Source organism: Colias eurytheme, chromosome 3 (genome assembly GCF_061535395.1).
Source record: "Colias eurytheme isolate Ceu_HAF_F1 chromosome 3, ilColEury1 Martin Lab GWU primary, whole genome shotgun sequence".
NCBI lineage: Eukaryota > Metazoa > Arthropoda > Insecta > Lepidoptera > Pieridae > Colias > Colias eurytheme.
The window spans coordinates 1,098,303-1,114,214 of NC_142982.1; the positions used below are offsets into that span (position 1 = coordinate 1,098,303).

The 15,912-nt window shown below is 32.5% G+C and overlaps 2 protein-coding genes, 1 long non-coding RNA gene and 1 other non-coding gene across 5 annotated transcripts; 1 reads left to right on the forward strand and 3 right to left on the reverse strand.

Annotated features, from left to right (window-relative positions):
• The first annotated feature begins 2,800 nt into the window (after window positions 1–2,800).
• On the forward strand, window positions 2,801–6,222 carry LOC149909309 (putative ribosome production factor 1). Its single transcript, XM_090117270.1, has 6 exons — window positions 2,801–2,964; window positions 3,035–3,158; window positions 3,610–3,773; window positions 4,251–4,455; window positions 5,242–5,387; window positions 6,025–6,222. The coding sequence occupies exons 1-6, from the start codon at window positions 2,939–2,941 to the stop codon at window positions 6,200–6,202; spliced, it is 843 nt and encodes a 280-aa protein (XP_089973396.1). The 5' UTR covers window positions 2,801–2,938; the 3' UTR covers window positions 6,203–6,222.
• A 1,612-nt stretch (window positions 6,223–7,834) lies between these two features.
• LOC149909310 (tRNA N(3)-cytidine methyltransferase METTL6) lies at window positions 7,835–14,362 on the reverse strand. 2 transcript variants are annotated; one of them, XM_090119166.1, is made up of 12 exons: window positions 13,997–14,136; window positions 13,293–13,456; window positions 13,044–13,089; window positions 12,641–12,670; window positions 12,304–12,362; window positions 11,319–11,365; window positions 11,024–11,071; window positions 10,783–10,826; window positions 10,488–10,542; window positions 9,963–10,030; window positions 8,367–9,601; window positions 7,835–7,903 (listed from the first exon to the last, which is right to left on the reverse strand). In XM_090119166.1, exons 4-8 carry the CDS (start codon window positions 12,651–12,653, stop codon window positions 10,793–10,795), a joined length of 201 nt encoding a protein of 66 aa, XP_089975292.1. In that variant the 5' UTR covers window positions 12,654–12,670; window positions 13,044–13,089; window positions 13,293–13,456; window positions 13,997–14,136; the 3' UTR covers window positions 7,835–7,903; window positions 8,367–9,601; window positions 9,963–10,030; window positions 10,488–10,542; window positions 10,783–10,792. The 2 variants fall into 2 exon arrangements, with proteins under 2 accessions (XP_089975292.1, XP_089975287.1); XM_090119161.1 differs by lacking the exons at window positions 7,835–7,903; window positions 8,367–9,601; window positions 9,963–10,030; window positions 10,488–10,542 and having other exon boundaries at window positions 10,809–10,826; window positions 12,300–12,362; window positions 13,540–14,362.
• Window positions 12,422–12,505, reverse strand: LOC149909311 (small nucleolar RNA snR60/Z15/Z230/Z193/J17). Its single transcript, XR_016458628.1, has one exon. It is a non-coding gene; the product is annotated as a small nucleolar RNA snR60/Z15/Z230/Z193/J17 (small nucleolar RNA).
• Window positions 14,363–15,188: 826 nt separating the features above from the next.
• On the reverse strand, window positions 15,189–15,912 carry LOC149909312 (uncharacterized). Its single transcript, XR_016458494.1, has 2 exons — window positions 15,677–15,912; window positions 15,189–15,373 (listed from the first exon to the last, which is right to left on the reverse strand). It is a non-coding gene; the product is annotated as an uncharacterized LOC149909312 (long non-coding RNA).

Here is a 15,912-nt window from a genome sequence, read left to right on the forward strand (position 1 = left end):
GGGAAAAAAAGTGAAGCCACTTCGAGGACCACGGCGATTTTGCTTAGTCTAGGCCTTATAATTGTAAATTTTTGAATTATACATTTAAAATTATTAAAAAATAAATTACAAAAATATTTGGTAGGTATTCTATATAATAAAAATAATATAATAAAAATAGATATATTTCATCTATCTTCAATTTCTGAACAATATACAAATGTAAGTAACTAATTAATTCCTTGCTATAAACTTTTTACAAAGTGCACGTCGAATATTGCGTGCCTAGACAAACGTGATATCATGACGTCATCTCTTCTCATACAGGTGCTATGTTATGTAATTTTATACGTTGATATTCAATAGCTAATGCTTAGTTTTACTGCAAATAAAAAAAATAAAGATATACATAGGTACTTACTTTTTTTTTTTGTTATTTAAAAAGAGAATAGACAGTTTTTTAGGACATTTTAACAGTGATCTTATGTTTTCAGTTGTAAAAGTATGGTTATATTGCCTTGTTTTTATATAATTAAATGACGTAGGTATTTCCAATTCCCAATGTCCTTATATACATAATAGGTAGGTTTAATGGAACGAAAAATAGAATAAAATCAAATAATTTTTAAAGTTTGGTGTCATTGAACACCTTTTTAACAACACATTTTAATAAATATAAATTATTAATAACATGTATTTAAATTTAAATTCACAAATTAATCAGAAAGAAAATATTATTCTAAATATGTATATTGTAAATTAATCAGAAAGTAAATATTATTCTAAATATATATTGTGACATATTATGTTATAGATATATTTAGAGAAGTCGTTTACAAATTAATACATTAATACAACAGAAGTCAGAACAAGGAAGTGTCCACTAAAAGAACTTTGACCACCAATTTGTACCTATACGTAATCAAGATTAACATATTTTAACTATAATTTGTACAACTCTTGCTATAGGTAATTATTGCCTTGAACTAAAACCTACTTATTGTTATCATTACTATTCAATAAAACACGTTTTATCCATCAGTGCATATTATGCACTTTGTACTTGCAATCAATACTTTTATAATTAACTAGCTAATGCCCGCAGCTTTGCTTGCGTCTTTTTTTGTATTTGTCCATGAATAGGGAAAACCGTTATTATATTAACTTAATCATTTTGAGCAATTTTATCTTTTTAAACATGTATAACTAAAAGCATTTAACTTCAACTGATAAAAAATGTAGCCTATATTATGGTTGGTGAAAAAATGTTGAAAACTCTTCAAAATTTTTGAGTCAGCCATTGTCAGCTAAATAATCATGTAAGTACTTAGAATCAAAAATTTAAATCACGTTGTTTTTTTTTTCTGAATCTTAATAAAATACTAAATAGGATAAAATAAACGTATATAATGCATTTTATTGCATGCTAAACAAAATAGAAACAACAATGCAGCTATATGCAGGTGGCCGCAGACCACCTGTGAATTTGTGCGGTGTCAGAAAATATCATGAAATACCCTCAGGTAGGTTATCTCACCTGTTTCTAGTCTTTTGTCTTATGTCTTATGTTTAACCACCTCCACGAAAATGTGCCAATTAATGTTACGACAGAAATTTTGTCTAAAAATCAATTGGTTAGATTTTATGAGGTGGTGATTATAATTTAATTTTAACTAACGACTTTGCTGTAAAACGCATAGGTAGATTTTATTTGTGTTTGAATAAAAAAAATCATATTTTTTTATCGACGATTTTAGTAGAACTTATGACGACGCGACGGCACAAAAGATGCACTTCCAATTAAGAAACTTTTACGTATTATAAAAATAAAATTGTTCATAAGAATAAGTAATCATGAAGTAATCCCATATAAAAGTATAATGACTAAAGATGCCGTTACTTCTAATCAATCAATTTTGTGATAATTGCCTCCAGATGCAATCGTATCGCTGTCAGCTGTGAGCGTGGCTATTAAATGACTTTATTGCTGTAAAGATTGAGGCACAATTAACTCAAACAAGAAACAGCTCAGGTTCATATTATAAAGTATTTTTTGAAAGTAGAAACTTCTTACTTCACCCACCATTTATAAAAAGTAAAAACTATTTATACTTAATACCAAATTGACTAGTCATTTATGTTTATTTTTATAAACATTCTAATAGCAATAGTTACATATCTAATTATATTATGTTACTGTGCTATTCTCAAGTGCATCAAAAAATTAAAAAACAATAAAACCAATAAATTTCTTAATGAAAAGTTAAGCCAATAAGCGGGTTCAGTCAATTTATAAACAATATTTTTCTCCCGGTGTATCCTCATCGTTACTTTAATAAAGACATCGTATAACGTAATGTCAACATGTTTAAAGCAATTGGGGTAATCAAAATATTTTCTTAAGATAATGTTGAATGTGACAGTCTTATTCATCTACAGCAAATAAACATTGAAATAATTGCTATAGCTTACACAAAAAATGCAATGCTTGATGCTGAGATTACAAATGTTTACTAACAAAAATCCGATCATACGTATAGTGGTCATCTAGCCTTAGGTACCTAGGTAGTTTTGAGGTAATCTATGAAGGATATTATAAATATAGGCATTTTTATCAATAAACATTCAACAAATATGACACAAATTATTGATCTTTTGTCGTTTAATAAATAATTCGCTGATTTTTTTTTTAATAATATTTTATGATTCTCAATTCCCAAAAAACAAAAAACCCTGTAGCCAGGGCTCGCTGTGCTCAAAATAAACAATTGTCTCTGCTTTTTTTGTCACTGTCAGTTGTCAAATGTCCCATGTCAATTGTCATTGTCATCAATAAAAACGTCTCTCTCACGTGTTTTAAATTTTTATTTAGATTATGTTGAAACTTGAAAACAATTCAAAAAATACCCACAAAACTTATTAAGTACATAAGAACTACCAGTTAGTATTTTATATCACAATGGCGCGCGGTAAGGAAAAGAAAAAGTAAGTACAAACAGTTTACCCATCGTGTTATTTATTTGTAAACATTTATTAATGCTTATTCTTATTATAGACGCAAGTTGGAGAAGAAGCAAGAAGGTGACGATGTACCCAAGAAAGTGCCGCATACTTTGGAATCCTTACGAGAGAAGGATGAAACTATGCTTGCAAATGTTGAGGCAGAGGAGCAGGAAGAGGTTAGAATTTTCAGTTTGTTATTAATCAACGATTATCGATGGATAAAGTTAACAAGTTAAATATTCTTCTTACTTTTCTGCTTATATTTATAAATTTATAAAAAAATCCACTATTTTATATGCAGATAAAGTTTTATAGCTTTTAATGAATAAACTGAAAGCTTACCAAATTTCTTGTAAAAGTGTAATGTTTCCCTTTTTCTATGTAGCTTGGACTGAATTGGTTTTAATATTATATTCCATGTTGAAACTGTTAGAAGAATAATAGTTTTCTTTTCCTCTATGTATGAAAATTACTTTCAAAGAGTTAAAATTTGCATTAAATACTAATAAGTAATTACTTCCAAACTGTTTATCTTCTTTATATTGTGAGTAAAAAAAATCTCACTTTACAAACAAGACTCAAATACTAATAATAATATTCTTAAAAATGCATTGTTATATGTTTCAGGCACAAAAAGACATGGAGCTTGACGAACTGTCATCATACTTTGAAAATTCATACGAACCTAAAGTACTAATTACATATTCGGACAACCCTCACACAAAAACTAGGATATTTGGAAAAGAATTAATGAGGATAATACCTAACTCTATAGCTAGGTATAGGCAGAGGTAAGATATTGGTTATCTACTATATAAAAATAAGTCGGGTTTTCCTTCCTGAAACTATAACTCCAGAACGCACTAACCAATTTCCACGGTTTTGCATTCGTTGGAAAGGTCTCGGGCTCCGTGAGGTTTATAGCAAAGAAAAGGTGTCTCTGGTGGCGAAATGAAGTTCGTCCGGTTTGCTAGTTAATTATAGGTAGTATTCATATTTGCAAGTGAGAGTTTCTGTATTGAAATCATAAAATATTTTATGAATAATTTGCGTATTAAAATATTTAGTGAAAGAAATACTGCAACCACAATAAGTTCAAACAATTTTTGTCACATACAACTTTGTCTGCTTTCAAACACTTTTTTGCTATAGGAAAAGCAATATAATCAATTTGTAACATGGAGTTAGTGTTGAATTAAACAGGACAATATTAAAGCCTATATTTAATTATACACAAAGAAAATCAAATGTTTAATTAATGTCCGCAGATCATCAGTAAAACGTATATGCCAATCGGCAATCCGCGAGCAAGTGACAGACGTAATCATAGTGAACGAGAACCAGAAGCAGCCCAACGGCTTCCTGCTCATACACCTTCCCAACGGACCAACCGCACACTTTAGACTCTCAAGCTGCAAGATAACGCCGGAGTTGAGGAAGGATTATAAGGAGATTACTAATCATCGGCCTGAGGTGAGAATTTTATATATATTTACTAGCTTTTTTAGAGAAAACCCCGCATAGTTCCCTTTCCCGTGGGATTTCCGTGATAAAACCTATCCTATCTCTCAAGTTGGATCGAACTGCACATGGTGTGCGAATTTTATTATAATCGGTTAAGTGAAGTGTAAGACAAACATTGTGACACGAGATTTATATAATATACATATTAAGATTACACTTTATCTTAATACAATCATTAAATAACAAGAAACAATAAAAAGAAAATATGAAGGATGTGTTCTGTTGATGTGATATAATGTACTTGTTAAAGACGGATATATCATCTTTTTATTTGCATATTTTCGATGCTTCTTCCAGATTTGCGATCAAATGCTGGAATTTTGTAATGCTAGAGAGAAATTAGTCTTTTTTTTGCTCTAGCTTTTCGCCGCGGTCATTCTGCCCAGTGTCTTTTACGTGATTGACACACACAAACAGATAATCAGACAATCAAACAACCAGTTTTTTTTTTACCAGTCATATTGGAGTTTATAAAACATCCAAATTGCATGTAATGTACGGAAGTGGTCTGGTTACTATTTTATTATTGAAGTGAAACTTCTTTAGGCGTGTTGAGAGTAAAATTGCAGGATCGCATCATGGAGCAAAGCGACGTTTGTGGTATCTTTAAATCTTGCCAAAGATGTTTCACTTCTGACAAGTGTGCTCGGCAGACACGCTCTTTTTTGTAGAGATAATGAAATATATTATTTTATCGATTAAAAACAAATGCAATATAATGTGATGTGTGTACAGGTGATACTAAACAACTTCAGCACGCGTCTCGGTCTCACAGTGGGTCGAATGCTCGGCGCACTGTTCCACTACGAGCCCCAATTTCGAGGCCGCAGAGCTGTTACCTTTCACAATCAACGGGATTATATATTCTTTAGGCATCATAGGTGAGTTCGTATTGTCGGATATTCTATTTTAGATGTATAGGAATAGGATATAAAAGAAATAATATAGCTTTCTGTAGTCAGCATGTTGAAAAAAGAAGATTGTTGTAATAACTTTTACTTTGTAACAATGGAGTAAAAAAAGTATAGTTATTGTGCAATAAACCAAGAACATAAAATAATAATTTTACAATAAACAAAAACACAAAGGGTGGCCTTATCACTATGCAGTGATTTCTGCCAGGCGTGTATGAAATGAAATGAAAATTTATTTGTTTGAATTTTTATAATCTTCTTATATATAAAAATGAATCGCAAAATGTGTTGGTAAGCGCATAACTCGAGAACGGCTGAACCGATTTCGATAATTCTTTTTTTATTATATTCCTTGAAGTATGAGGATGGTTCTTATGTAGAGAAAACGTAAACATGTACCACGGGCGAAGCCGGGGCTGACCGCTAGTTAGTAATAAATTTCACGTCCGCACAATTCGCCAACAAATTGGCATACAAATATTTATATTATGCTTATTTAATTTTATAATTTAAACTAATTTACGTAAGTTATTATTTACATTAGTTCATCAGATATGTATGTAATTAATAATTATACATTTCTTATGTTTACTTTTTTTTTCAGATACGAGTTCACATCAGACGGCAAGCGGGCGAAGCTCCGTGAACTAGGACCAAGATTCACACTCAAACTGATTTCACTGCAACAAGGCACGTTCGACTCCAAGCGAGGCGACTACGAGTGGATCATAGCGGGACGACGGCACCAACTCGAAACTTCGAGAAGAAAGTTCTTTTTGTAGAAATATACTGTTTGATTTTATGTGGTGTTTTATTTTTGGGTTGTGTCATTTACATATTTGGTAAAATAAGTTATTTATGGTTATGGAGATTGGTAGAATCTTTATTCTTTATATAATTTGCCGTGATGTAATCATGTAACTATTAACAACATTTTATATAAATAACAAGAGAACGAAATGTTTTCCGAAAAATCGATTAACAAAATATAAGGAGTAACTAACTGAGGCTATTGTTTATACCGATATGCCCACAGGAACATTAGGATTATAGGAAAAACACATTCACGCGCGCGGGTGAAGCCGCGAGGCGCAGCTAGTCAATTAATAATTGATATAGGCAATATTTTTTTAATTAAAATAGGTGAATAAATTCAGCCAATATAACTAACTATAGCTTGATTTAATTATGCCAATATGATGTAGACCGAAATATGTTATGAAATCGATGTATAAATACCTATTTGTGATTTTATTTTCACACAACGCTTATATTTTAATGCTATAAGTAAAACATGGAGAACCAGCCAAGTGTGTAGTTTACACACTGTATTTAAATATTGTCCAGACAATCTCGACTCCCGACAATTCGATTTTTCTATTAATAAAAGACAATCCGATTTTTTTTATTAATAAAAATTGGTCGATTGCGAGTCGAAGTCGAATGCAACACAGAAAGTTCTGTACAAATAGGATAACGAACAGCATTAAAAAAAAGTCATCCGTGCCAACCTTGTGCCAACGATTGCTTTACTTCAATTTTTAACTATCACGGTTCATGAGATACCCACATCATACACGGAAATAGATGCAAACAAACATTCGTAAATCGTATCAGTAAAAAGACTATGACGAGCGTGTAAACCATTGTGAAAAACACAGTATTACAATATTATTGTGGTGTAAATGTGAAATAATGTAGTCTATTGATCATATAATCGTAAATCCATAACTTCCCCGGCTACTGGATAGGCTGCTAATGAGTGCGTTTTGCGCATTGGCGTGTTCATTCTCTCTACACTGCATTCACCTGCATCGATTGTAGTGCGCGTGCACGTGACCAAGTTGATTTTATTTGATTTGTGCGGTCATTGTGCCATCTACCAACTCGTACAGATGGAAAGCGGAATAGATTATGGCCAACCAAAGTTTCAACAAATGAGATGATGTCTGATGATGCAATGGTACCTACATTATTTATAGTTTTCGGAAGTTTAGAATTTAATTTATTTCAGTTATCTCAAGATTAAAGTTTTAATCTTTCATTTGCATTTACTATCGAAAGTTCGTCCATGTAATTTCAACCCATATAATTCTCTATGCATGCAATTTTCAAAAGTGGTCAATTGGTTTATCACACATATTGTGTGAAATATTAAAATAGTGCATATACCTACATAAAAACCACGAGTTTAACTATGGTTTTGTCGTAGTATGGTAAATTAGGCTACGCTTAGTGAAAATAAAATTGGTCTCTTATTTCTTGTCACTATTCAATGGTTACAGTTCATTTATTTTTATCATGCCTGCTAGAATAAAAAATAATATGTGAACAATAACGATGTTGCATTTGTCAATTTGTACAAAATATGTATTATAAATGGAGAATAAATAACATAAAATAAAATACGAAAATTCATTTTAATACATTTATTTTTAATTTAATTTTACAGCAGGCTATAAATTCTTCAAAAACAGCAAAATCTGTAAACAAAGAAAATAGGTTAAAACAATGCAATATATTCCAAATTACAATTAACTTATACAACTACTAGCAGACCCTACAGACGGTCTGCTAGGACAGTTTTCTGTTAGGGTATTAAAATACATAATTTACGACCTATTCGCAGTCACAAAATAGTTAAATAGTGACTGTAGCATGTTCTGTACATTGGTTATGTATATAAAAAAAAAGTTTATCTCTATGTTAAATTTGTCGTGAGCCTATATAACCAAGGTGGCGAGTTAGCGCACACGTCAGCAGTTTTGACCACTTCCATCTCGTCTGACTTACTGAGAATGCAACATAATGCTGCATCCATATAGGATCAGACGTTTTTTATTGACTGTTATTTTTGCTTAGATTACAAAATTAAAGGCAGATGGAGCATGACAATCTTCCGTCGCCCTTGCCAAAGAAAATACGAAATCAAAAACGAATACGAACCTCCGCCAGTGCCATATGCGCCAGTGCCGATTCTAGTGTCATGCAATACGTCAAAGGGGTTTGCTATTTTAGTAAAAAAATGCTGTCTTGTGAAAACTTTACAGTTCCTGCTCAACATGTCTTCCTCTATTGCGAACACATATTCGAAACCTTTTCCGCAGAGAACTCTTGACTACCCCAGTTGTTAATTGGTTCCTCATCTTATTGGCTGCATCGATAATTTTTTGTCGTAAAATATCAACAGATGGAATCGGGTTCGGCTCATTGTACACCAGACTCTTCATATTATGCCCCCATACGTAAAAGTCCATGGGGGTTAGGTCTGGACTTCTAGCCGGCCATGGTATGGGCCCACCTCTTCCGATCCATCTGTTTGGATAGTTGATGTCTAACCATTCTCTAACACTTCTGTAATGTGCAGGGCAGCCATCATGTTGGAACCACATGTCTCTTAACAAAGTCAGGGGTATGTCTTCAAGTAGGTCGCTTAAATGTTGGCGCAGAAAGGTCTCATAATTTTCACCATTTAGGTTGTCCGGAAGGAAGTATGGTCCAATTAATTTATTTGAAATTATCCCCATCCACACATTAAGACTGAATCGTCTGTGATTTTTTTGGATTCTTCTTGATAGGATTGCCACGTGCTTTCGGAGCCCAATAGTGAGCGTTATGGTAATTTGTGATACCGTCTTGATCAAATTTGGACTCATCTGTCCATAAAATTTTGACGTGACAACGTCTTATAATTCGATAGCGCCGGCTGCACGCACGAAAAAACATGACTCATGAGGCGCTACCTCGCTCTGAGGCGTTCCATGTAAGGCTTGAAGTGCAAGCGAGAGCGCGAAACGAGCGGCAAAGAAGCACAATCGGACGTTGTCACGTTCAACTACCGTCAGTAAACCGACTTTACAGACAACCAATTTTTTTTGTTTTTTTTGAAAGACTAGGGGTTTTCCAGATTTCGATTCGACATGAATCTACAAAAATCTAGTCTTCTTAAAGGATATCCTTCTTCCATCACGTGCACGGGCGTGTAGTGATATGGGTAATATCCTGAAGTGTTCATTGTGAACCATACTTTCCACTGAGACAGACCAAGTTCTCGGGCAACAATGTCTGTTGATGTCGTGGGATCCATTCGAAAACATCGCTTAATTTCATTTTGCTCTTCGTCTTCCTCATCCCGGACAGATGGCCGACCGACAAACTAATTTCTTTAACATAGGATGAGTCTGTGAACAAAAAAAATACGATTTAGATACTTATCACATTATATATAGGCTTATAACAAAATTGTTATCAATACAATCAGACGCGTTAGGTGGTCAACATGGTTTTATGGGTTCTCTCTGGTGAGGGAGACCTGAAGGTCTAGTCATCATTTTATGCTTGAATGATAGTAGTTATTTTAAAATGGTCATTAATTATAACAGCTATACATATGAATATTATGTCAAATTGATACATAAATTGACAAAAAGCACTCTTTATAATTTAGAAACTAAAGAGACAAGTTGTGTATTTAGTTGTGTTTATTTATACTTAAAAAGTATGATTATGAATGTTATAGTAATATGAATTGATGATATTTACCTATAGTAATAATCACTTCTTTGCGTCTCAAAAGTAGGTACATCACATATTGTTGTTTGCATTCTCATCTGAAAATAAAAATAATGTTTGTAGTAAAATTTACAACATAATTCAAACGTTACTATTTATAAACGTAATCAGACGCGTAAGGTGGTCAACATGGTTTTATGGGTTCGCTCTGGTGAGGGAGACCTGAAGGTCTGGTCATCATTTTAGAAGTTCTGACTAAAAAGTCAAACTGTAAATAAATCCCTACTAATATTATAAATGCGGAAGTAACCTGTTACGCTTTCCCGCTTAAACCTCTCAACCGATTTTGAAGAAATTTGGCACAGAACATAGGCTACCTTTTATCAAAACACCACGCGGGCGGAAGCTAGCATATAAATTTCTTTATTGACAGTAATACTATTTCACGGGCATCAGACAACGTACGAGAGAAATTTTTTTTTTTTTTCTACGGTAGATAAATTATACAGTCGTAAATATTAAAATATATTTATTTATTAGACAAACTTTATTCACCTTAAGCTTTGACGTTCTCTATCTTCTTAAACAGTAGACCAATCCTGTGAGAATCCTGTGAAATAATTTTTTAACTATTTAGTAAAAATAGATACATTGCTTTTTAATAAGGTTCAAATGTGTAATCAGACGCGTTAGGTGGTCAACATGGTTTTATGGGTTCTCTCTGGTGAGGGAGACCTGAAGGTCTAGTCATCATTGTATTTTAATATTAATAATTTTTACATGTTCGTACTATTTTATAATATCCAAAATAAACATATAACAACAAAGTAATAAATTATTATAACCTTACCACATTTGATTTATCTGGCTGTGTCATTCAGCTCGTATGTCTCCCTAAAACAAAGAAATAAATTATTGTAGTAATACATATGTAACGGCTCGACAAAATATAGTAAATGCAAATAAATCAGTGAGGATAGTTATGTTAACAGCATTATGTATCAGATGTCCCTATCTAAGATCATCATATAAGAACCAATTTCTTTTATTATTTTTATATTATTAACAACAAAAACGTTTTTTCTATTCACCTTTTTCCCATGTTCCATTTCCATCTTCGAGACTTGTTGAGAAAATATCTGAAAAAGAAAAAACACATGAGAACATGCGCTATAATAATAAAATAATTGTAGGATTTAAATTAAAAATCAGTGTGGATAGTTATGTTAACAGCATTATGTGTCAGATGTCCCTATCTGGAATCATCATTTTTAATTACTTTATAGGCATTTTTATTAAAAGAATGTCATTTCATAGGTAAGAGAGATCGGTAACAAAGAGCATATATTCATAACATGGGGAATTAGAAAAGTAACAAATATTTACCTGTTTCTTGTGCCTCGCCGTCCCTTTTCAGTGTCAATAGACAGCAACTAAAATAAAAAACACGTTTTTAATAAGATATGTTTTTTCAGATTTAACAAATAATGTTCGTTTTGTATATTAGCGAAAGACAATAAATGGTATACATCAATTGAACTCAGATGAACTATGAAATCATCATTTAATATTGCACAATGGACAATAATGTCTGGATATAGTTTTTGAAATAATTTACATTATTTCAAACGTTTAATTAATATGTAGGAAAACAAATGTATAACAAAATACCATTTTCAGAGGTACAATAATCGTTATCGGTATGAAATACCCAGAACAACATTATACTAAAACACTTCGAATTATGGTACATGTTGAGAAAGTATTTCAGAACAAAATTCTTGTAAAGTTATTCTGTATCAAGACAGTGTTGTGCAAAATTCTAAGTATGGTTCTGAATCAGACCCAAGACAATGTCTGGTCCATCATCAGGCCAAGACAGTCTGGTTCTTCATCAGACCCCAGACAATGTAGTACATGTAAAGCTTATTCTGTATCAAGACAGTGTTGTGCAAAATTCTCAGTCTGGTTCCGAATCAGACCCAAGACAATGTCTGGTCCAACATCAGGCCTAGACAGTCTGGTTCTTCATCAGACCCCAGACAATGTAGTACATTAGCTAGAAACTAGCCAAGTTGTAATTGAGAAAGATCCCAAAGCACTCTTGAACCCCAAGTTCCCAGCAACAATAATAATAAATATACAGAAGCCATAGGAATGGTTGCGTGGTTGAAATGTAGTTTAGGCTCATGTAGAGCTGTAGGGTTTAAATTGCAATCAAATTCCATGCCTTACAGCACCGTCATTGACTACAAAGTTGTCGATTCCAAAGCGTTCAGGCATAACAAAGTCCCAGATAATATATCACATATTTCGTCTACCTGTATTAGCATGCAATAAAATATAAATAATAAAATTGATACTTACTCACATAAAATGGAAGCAAGTTTTTCAAAGTCCATTGCAATTTTGGCAGCTGCGCTTCAATATCTGTAAAAAATTAACTTATTAGTTTTAAGTTATAGAAGAAGATAATTTAATTATTATTTAGATAACATCAGATAGGAGCGAAAGACATAAAGTGATATACATCAAAGTAATCAGCTGAACTATGAAGTCATCATTAAAAAACTAAAAAAAATGTGCGAATTTTTACCAACAAAAACTATATTATACAACAAAAAATTTAACAAAAAAAAAATCAAAGTAATACAATATTTTTTATATGACTTTTACTATGACTATTATAAAATTTAGTTTATATTTACCTTGTATGCACATAAATATATGAAGATTATCTGTAACCAAAGAAAAACAGCAATTAAATACTTGCTCAATTAGAAAAGTCACTATATTATTTTTAAAGGGTTCAGATCGCTTTTATTTTGTGTATCCATCACATCTCGCAACTGGTGTCCCTACTCTAAGAAAAAGTTAGAAATTTAAAGAATTACTAAAGAAATTTCAAGTTAAAGTTATACCAAGTTACAAAAAAATAAAGTTACTAAGTTACTCTAAGTCGCTATGCTAAGTGATTTTCACCTTTTGCGAGACAACTGAAGGTTTTCAGATGCACTGCGATATCATCATTCTCAAATATTATATTTAAACAATTTATATAAATTAGATTAACTTTTATCTTTTACTTAATACATATTATAAAATTCTTACCATGTCAAAATCAAACAGCATTTCTATGTCAACATTCATTCAGCACCTGTAGAAGAAATAATTTATTAGAAACTGTGGAAAATATTTATTTGTATGTGTATTCTTTAATTATATTCAGCTAGAGCTAATATACATGCAAATCATTATTATTTCAATGGTTAGCACTTCTCATCATTATATATCAAGATCATCGTTTTATTAAAAAATTTAACCCTAAAATGAAACCTTACAATAAGTGTAGTAGCTTACCAGTGCCATGTGGTTTTTTGTATTTCCCCTGGACAAATATACGGGGGACATCCACACCTTCCTTAAAGTTTACAGTGCGGCGTTGCACATAAGTGTTAGAGAGTATCTCGAACCCCGCCTTTGTGAAAAGATCTGCTAGTTCTTCTTCTGTGTAGTAATAGGTCCTGAAAAAGATATTTATTAGTGTCTGTGCATAATATACCATGAGTAATTACAATGTACAAAAATAATGTCAAGAAATATATACCTTGTTCCATCTTGCCTCATGTAATAGTTGTCAGCTATTTTATGACCAGGTTTGAATCTAAGCTGGGCCATGTCGTATCTACCGTAATCTCTAAATAGCAGTACACCCCCCGGTTTCAATGCTCGAAACGCTACTTGAGCAACTTGGGACCACATGGTCGGGTTTATGGCTGAGAGAACAAAAATTAAACTGGCTATATCTGCAGTATTTTCATTTATGTTCTCGAATAAATCATCCGTAGTTAAATCTGCGCAAAAGGCCTTTATCTTTGAATCATCGTATAATTTGTTCGACTTGACAAACTCAACAGCACGCGGTGAAAAATCGCATGCGTAGAAAAAGAAATTAGAAAAGCCTTCTTCTATCAGCGGAAACACCATGTTGCCGACGCCACAGCCGAGTTCAAGGAATACTATCCTTTGTTCAGGATCGAAATTAATCAACTCTTGGAACTCACGTGTTGTCCAATGCCGGTCCCGAAAGAATTTTGTTTCATTTCTCTTGTAAAAGATATCCCAGTGCCTTTTAGCCTCTCTCTCCAGTTTGGCAGCTTTTGCTTCAGGAATCATGCGCGAATTTTGCAATTCAAGGCGTTCCTTTTCTTCATCAGTCAAATCTTTCAAACGGTGCACGAAAATGTCGCCGTTAGGTGTGACATGTTTATCCGTTTCCATCATGAAATATATCGTCGATATTTGCTAAAAACTGTATGAATCGACGTTCTCTCTAGGTAAATGTCTTCTATATCGCCATATTTTATGAATGAAACGCTCAAAACTTGAAAAATTAAACTTACGACGACCGACGACGACGGAAACACGTCCTCGTCAGTCGTCGTGATACCGGATACGTTTAGAAATTAAATGACTCTTTGTTATTGTTAAATGACAATGACAATTGACATTATTTGACAATAGGCATGGGCCGTGGGCGTTGAATCAATGGACTAGTTAAATAATTAACCGTCTATGTACACTCAACGATTCGACTAGTCCATCGCTCACCAACGCACTAGTTGAATTCAACGACTAAACAAAAGAAAAAGAGTCGAAACCACAGAACAATAAAAACAAATAGAAGTGCTTTAATGTCATAATTAGTATGAAAACCAGTGTCGCCAAACCCACACATTTAAACCGATAGTTATACAGTACACTACAAGTAAACTATGCCTTTGATTGGACTGCTTAATTTGAGTAAAAACTGACTTAGGTTATAAATTCAGCATTTCAATATGTACCCTAACGCACCATGTTACGGTTTATTTTAGTATAACATCTCTAGGTATATTAGCTGTTTTGTTTCTTATTGCACAGAAATTCCAAATTCGAAAAACATTCAGCTACTCCACAACAGAGGGCGTTAGTTTTCAATAGATATAACTTTGAACCTCAACACATAGAGATAAGGTTGAAATTTGTGTCACTCAACATTAATGACATTAACTTGATATTTATCTGATGCTATGCCCTGAGGGATGTCAGCCTTGTTATCGATATCGAGATATCGATAATTCACAAATAAATATTTTTTGTGTATTTTTTTTTCTTTCTATTATACGAGTATAGTATAATGTGTCACATTTTGGAGTATGTTTATTACTACTAAGTACGTCTTTTTATATTATTATTATTAAATAAAAAACGGAATAGAATAGTATTAATCTATATTTACAAAATACAAACAGAAAATATGCATTATTTTAAATCTTGGAACTGCCGTAGGTTTGCTGTATCGGTGGCCTTTGTTAGACTGCTTAGTGCTGTTCGGCATTCAGTTAACTCGTCACGTTGCATTTATCCATTTCTCTTTTAAATTAGCCTCTTTGGGAAATCTGTAAATAAATTGGACAAATGAAAGCTAAGGAAAAATAAAATAAAATTTAATATTTATAATGTTTGTCTTTTCTAAAGTATCGATACTGTCGATATGCGCCACAAGCATCACTAAAGCGACATTCGTTTGTTTATTGCAATAATATTCCAGAAATTCTTGTTTGCTGTTCAATCTATAATAGTACTAATTTCTTACGGATTAAGGTTCATTTTGACTAGATATTTGTATACAATTTTGACAAATTACAAGCGAAGATATAACATAAAATATTATATGTAAAATAAATAAAAATAAGACTTACCGATGGTATGAAATGCCTCCATTGCTGATATTATTTCGTCTGCTATCATTTTTGCACTCTAATACCGAACAACACGTCCTAATTAATGAATAAATACGGAAAAAAGGTTTGACAGCTGACAACCGACTCGAATATTTTTCTGCGCACAACTGAGAGCAAGTTAGGTGATCTTACCTTACAAGTGACACGTGGGCCACGCCCACATCACACTTCTATCTACTTTACTGTTCTGTGGT

What these genes read in the sequence shown, in the direction of transcription:
- LOC149909310 (XM_090119161.1), bottom strand. Translation starts at nt 14,216, where the DNA reads ATGATGGAAACGGATAAACATGTCACACCTAACGGCGACATTTTCGTG. An exon ending in ATGAGGCAAGATGGAACAAG is followed by an intron (nt 13,457 to 13,539) that starts GTATATATTTCT and finishes TATCTTTTTCAG; the next exon opens with GACCTATTACTACACAGAAG.
- LOC149909309 (XM_090117270.1), top strand. Translation starts at nt 2,939, where the DNA reads ATGGCGCGCGGTAAGGAAAAGAAAAA. An exon ending in ATAGCTAGGTATAGGCAGAG is followed by an intron (nt 3,774 to 4,250) that starts GTAAGATATTGG and finishes TAATGTCCGCAG; the next exon opens with ATCATCAGTAAAACGTATAT. An exon ending in TTACTAATCATCGGCCTGAG is followed by an intron (nt 4,456 to 5,241) that starts GTGAGAATTTTA and finishes ATGTGTGTACAG; the next exon opens with GTGATACTAAACAACTTCAG.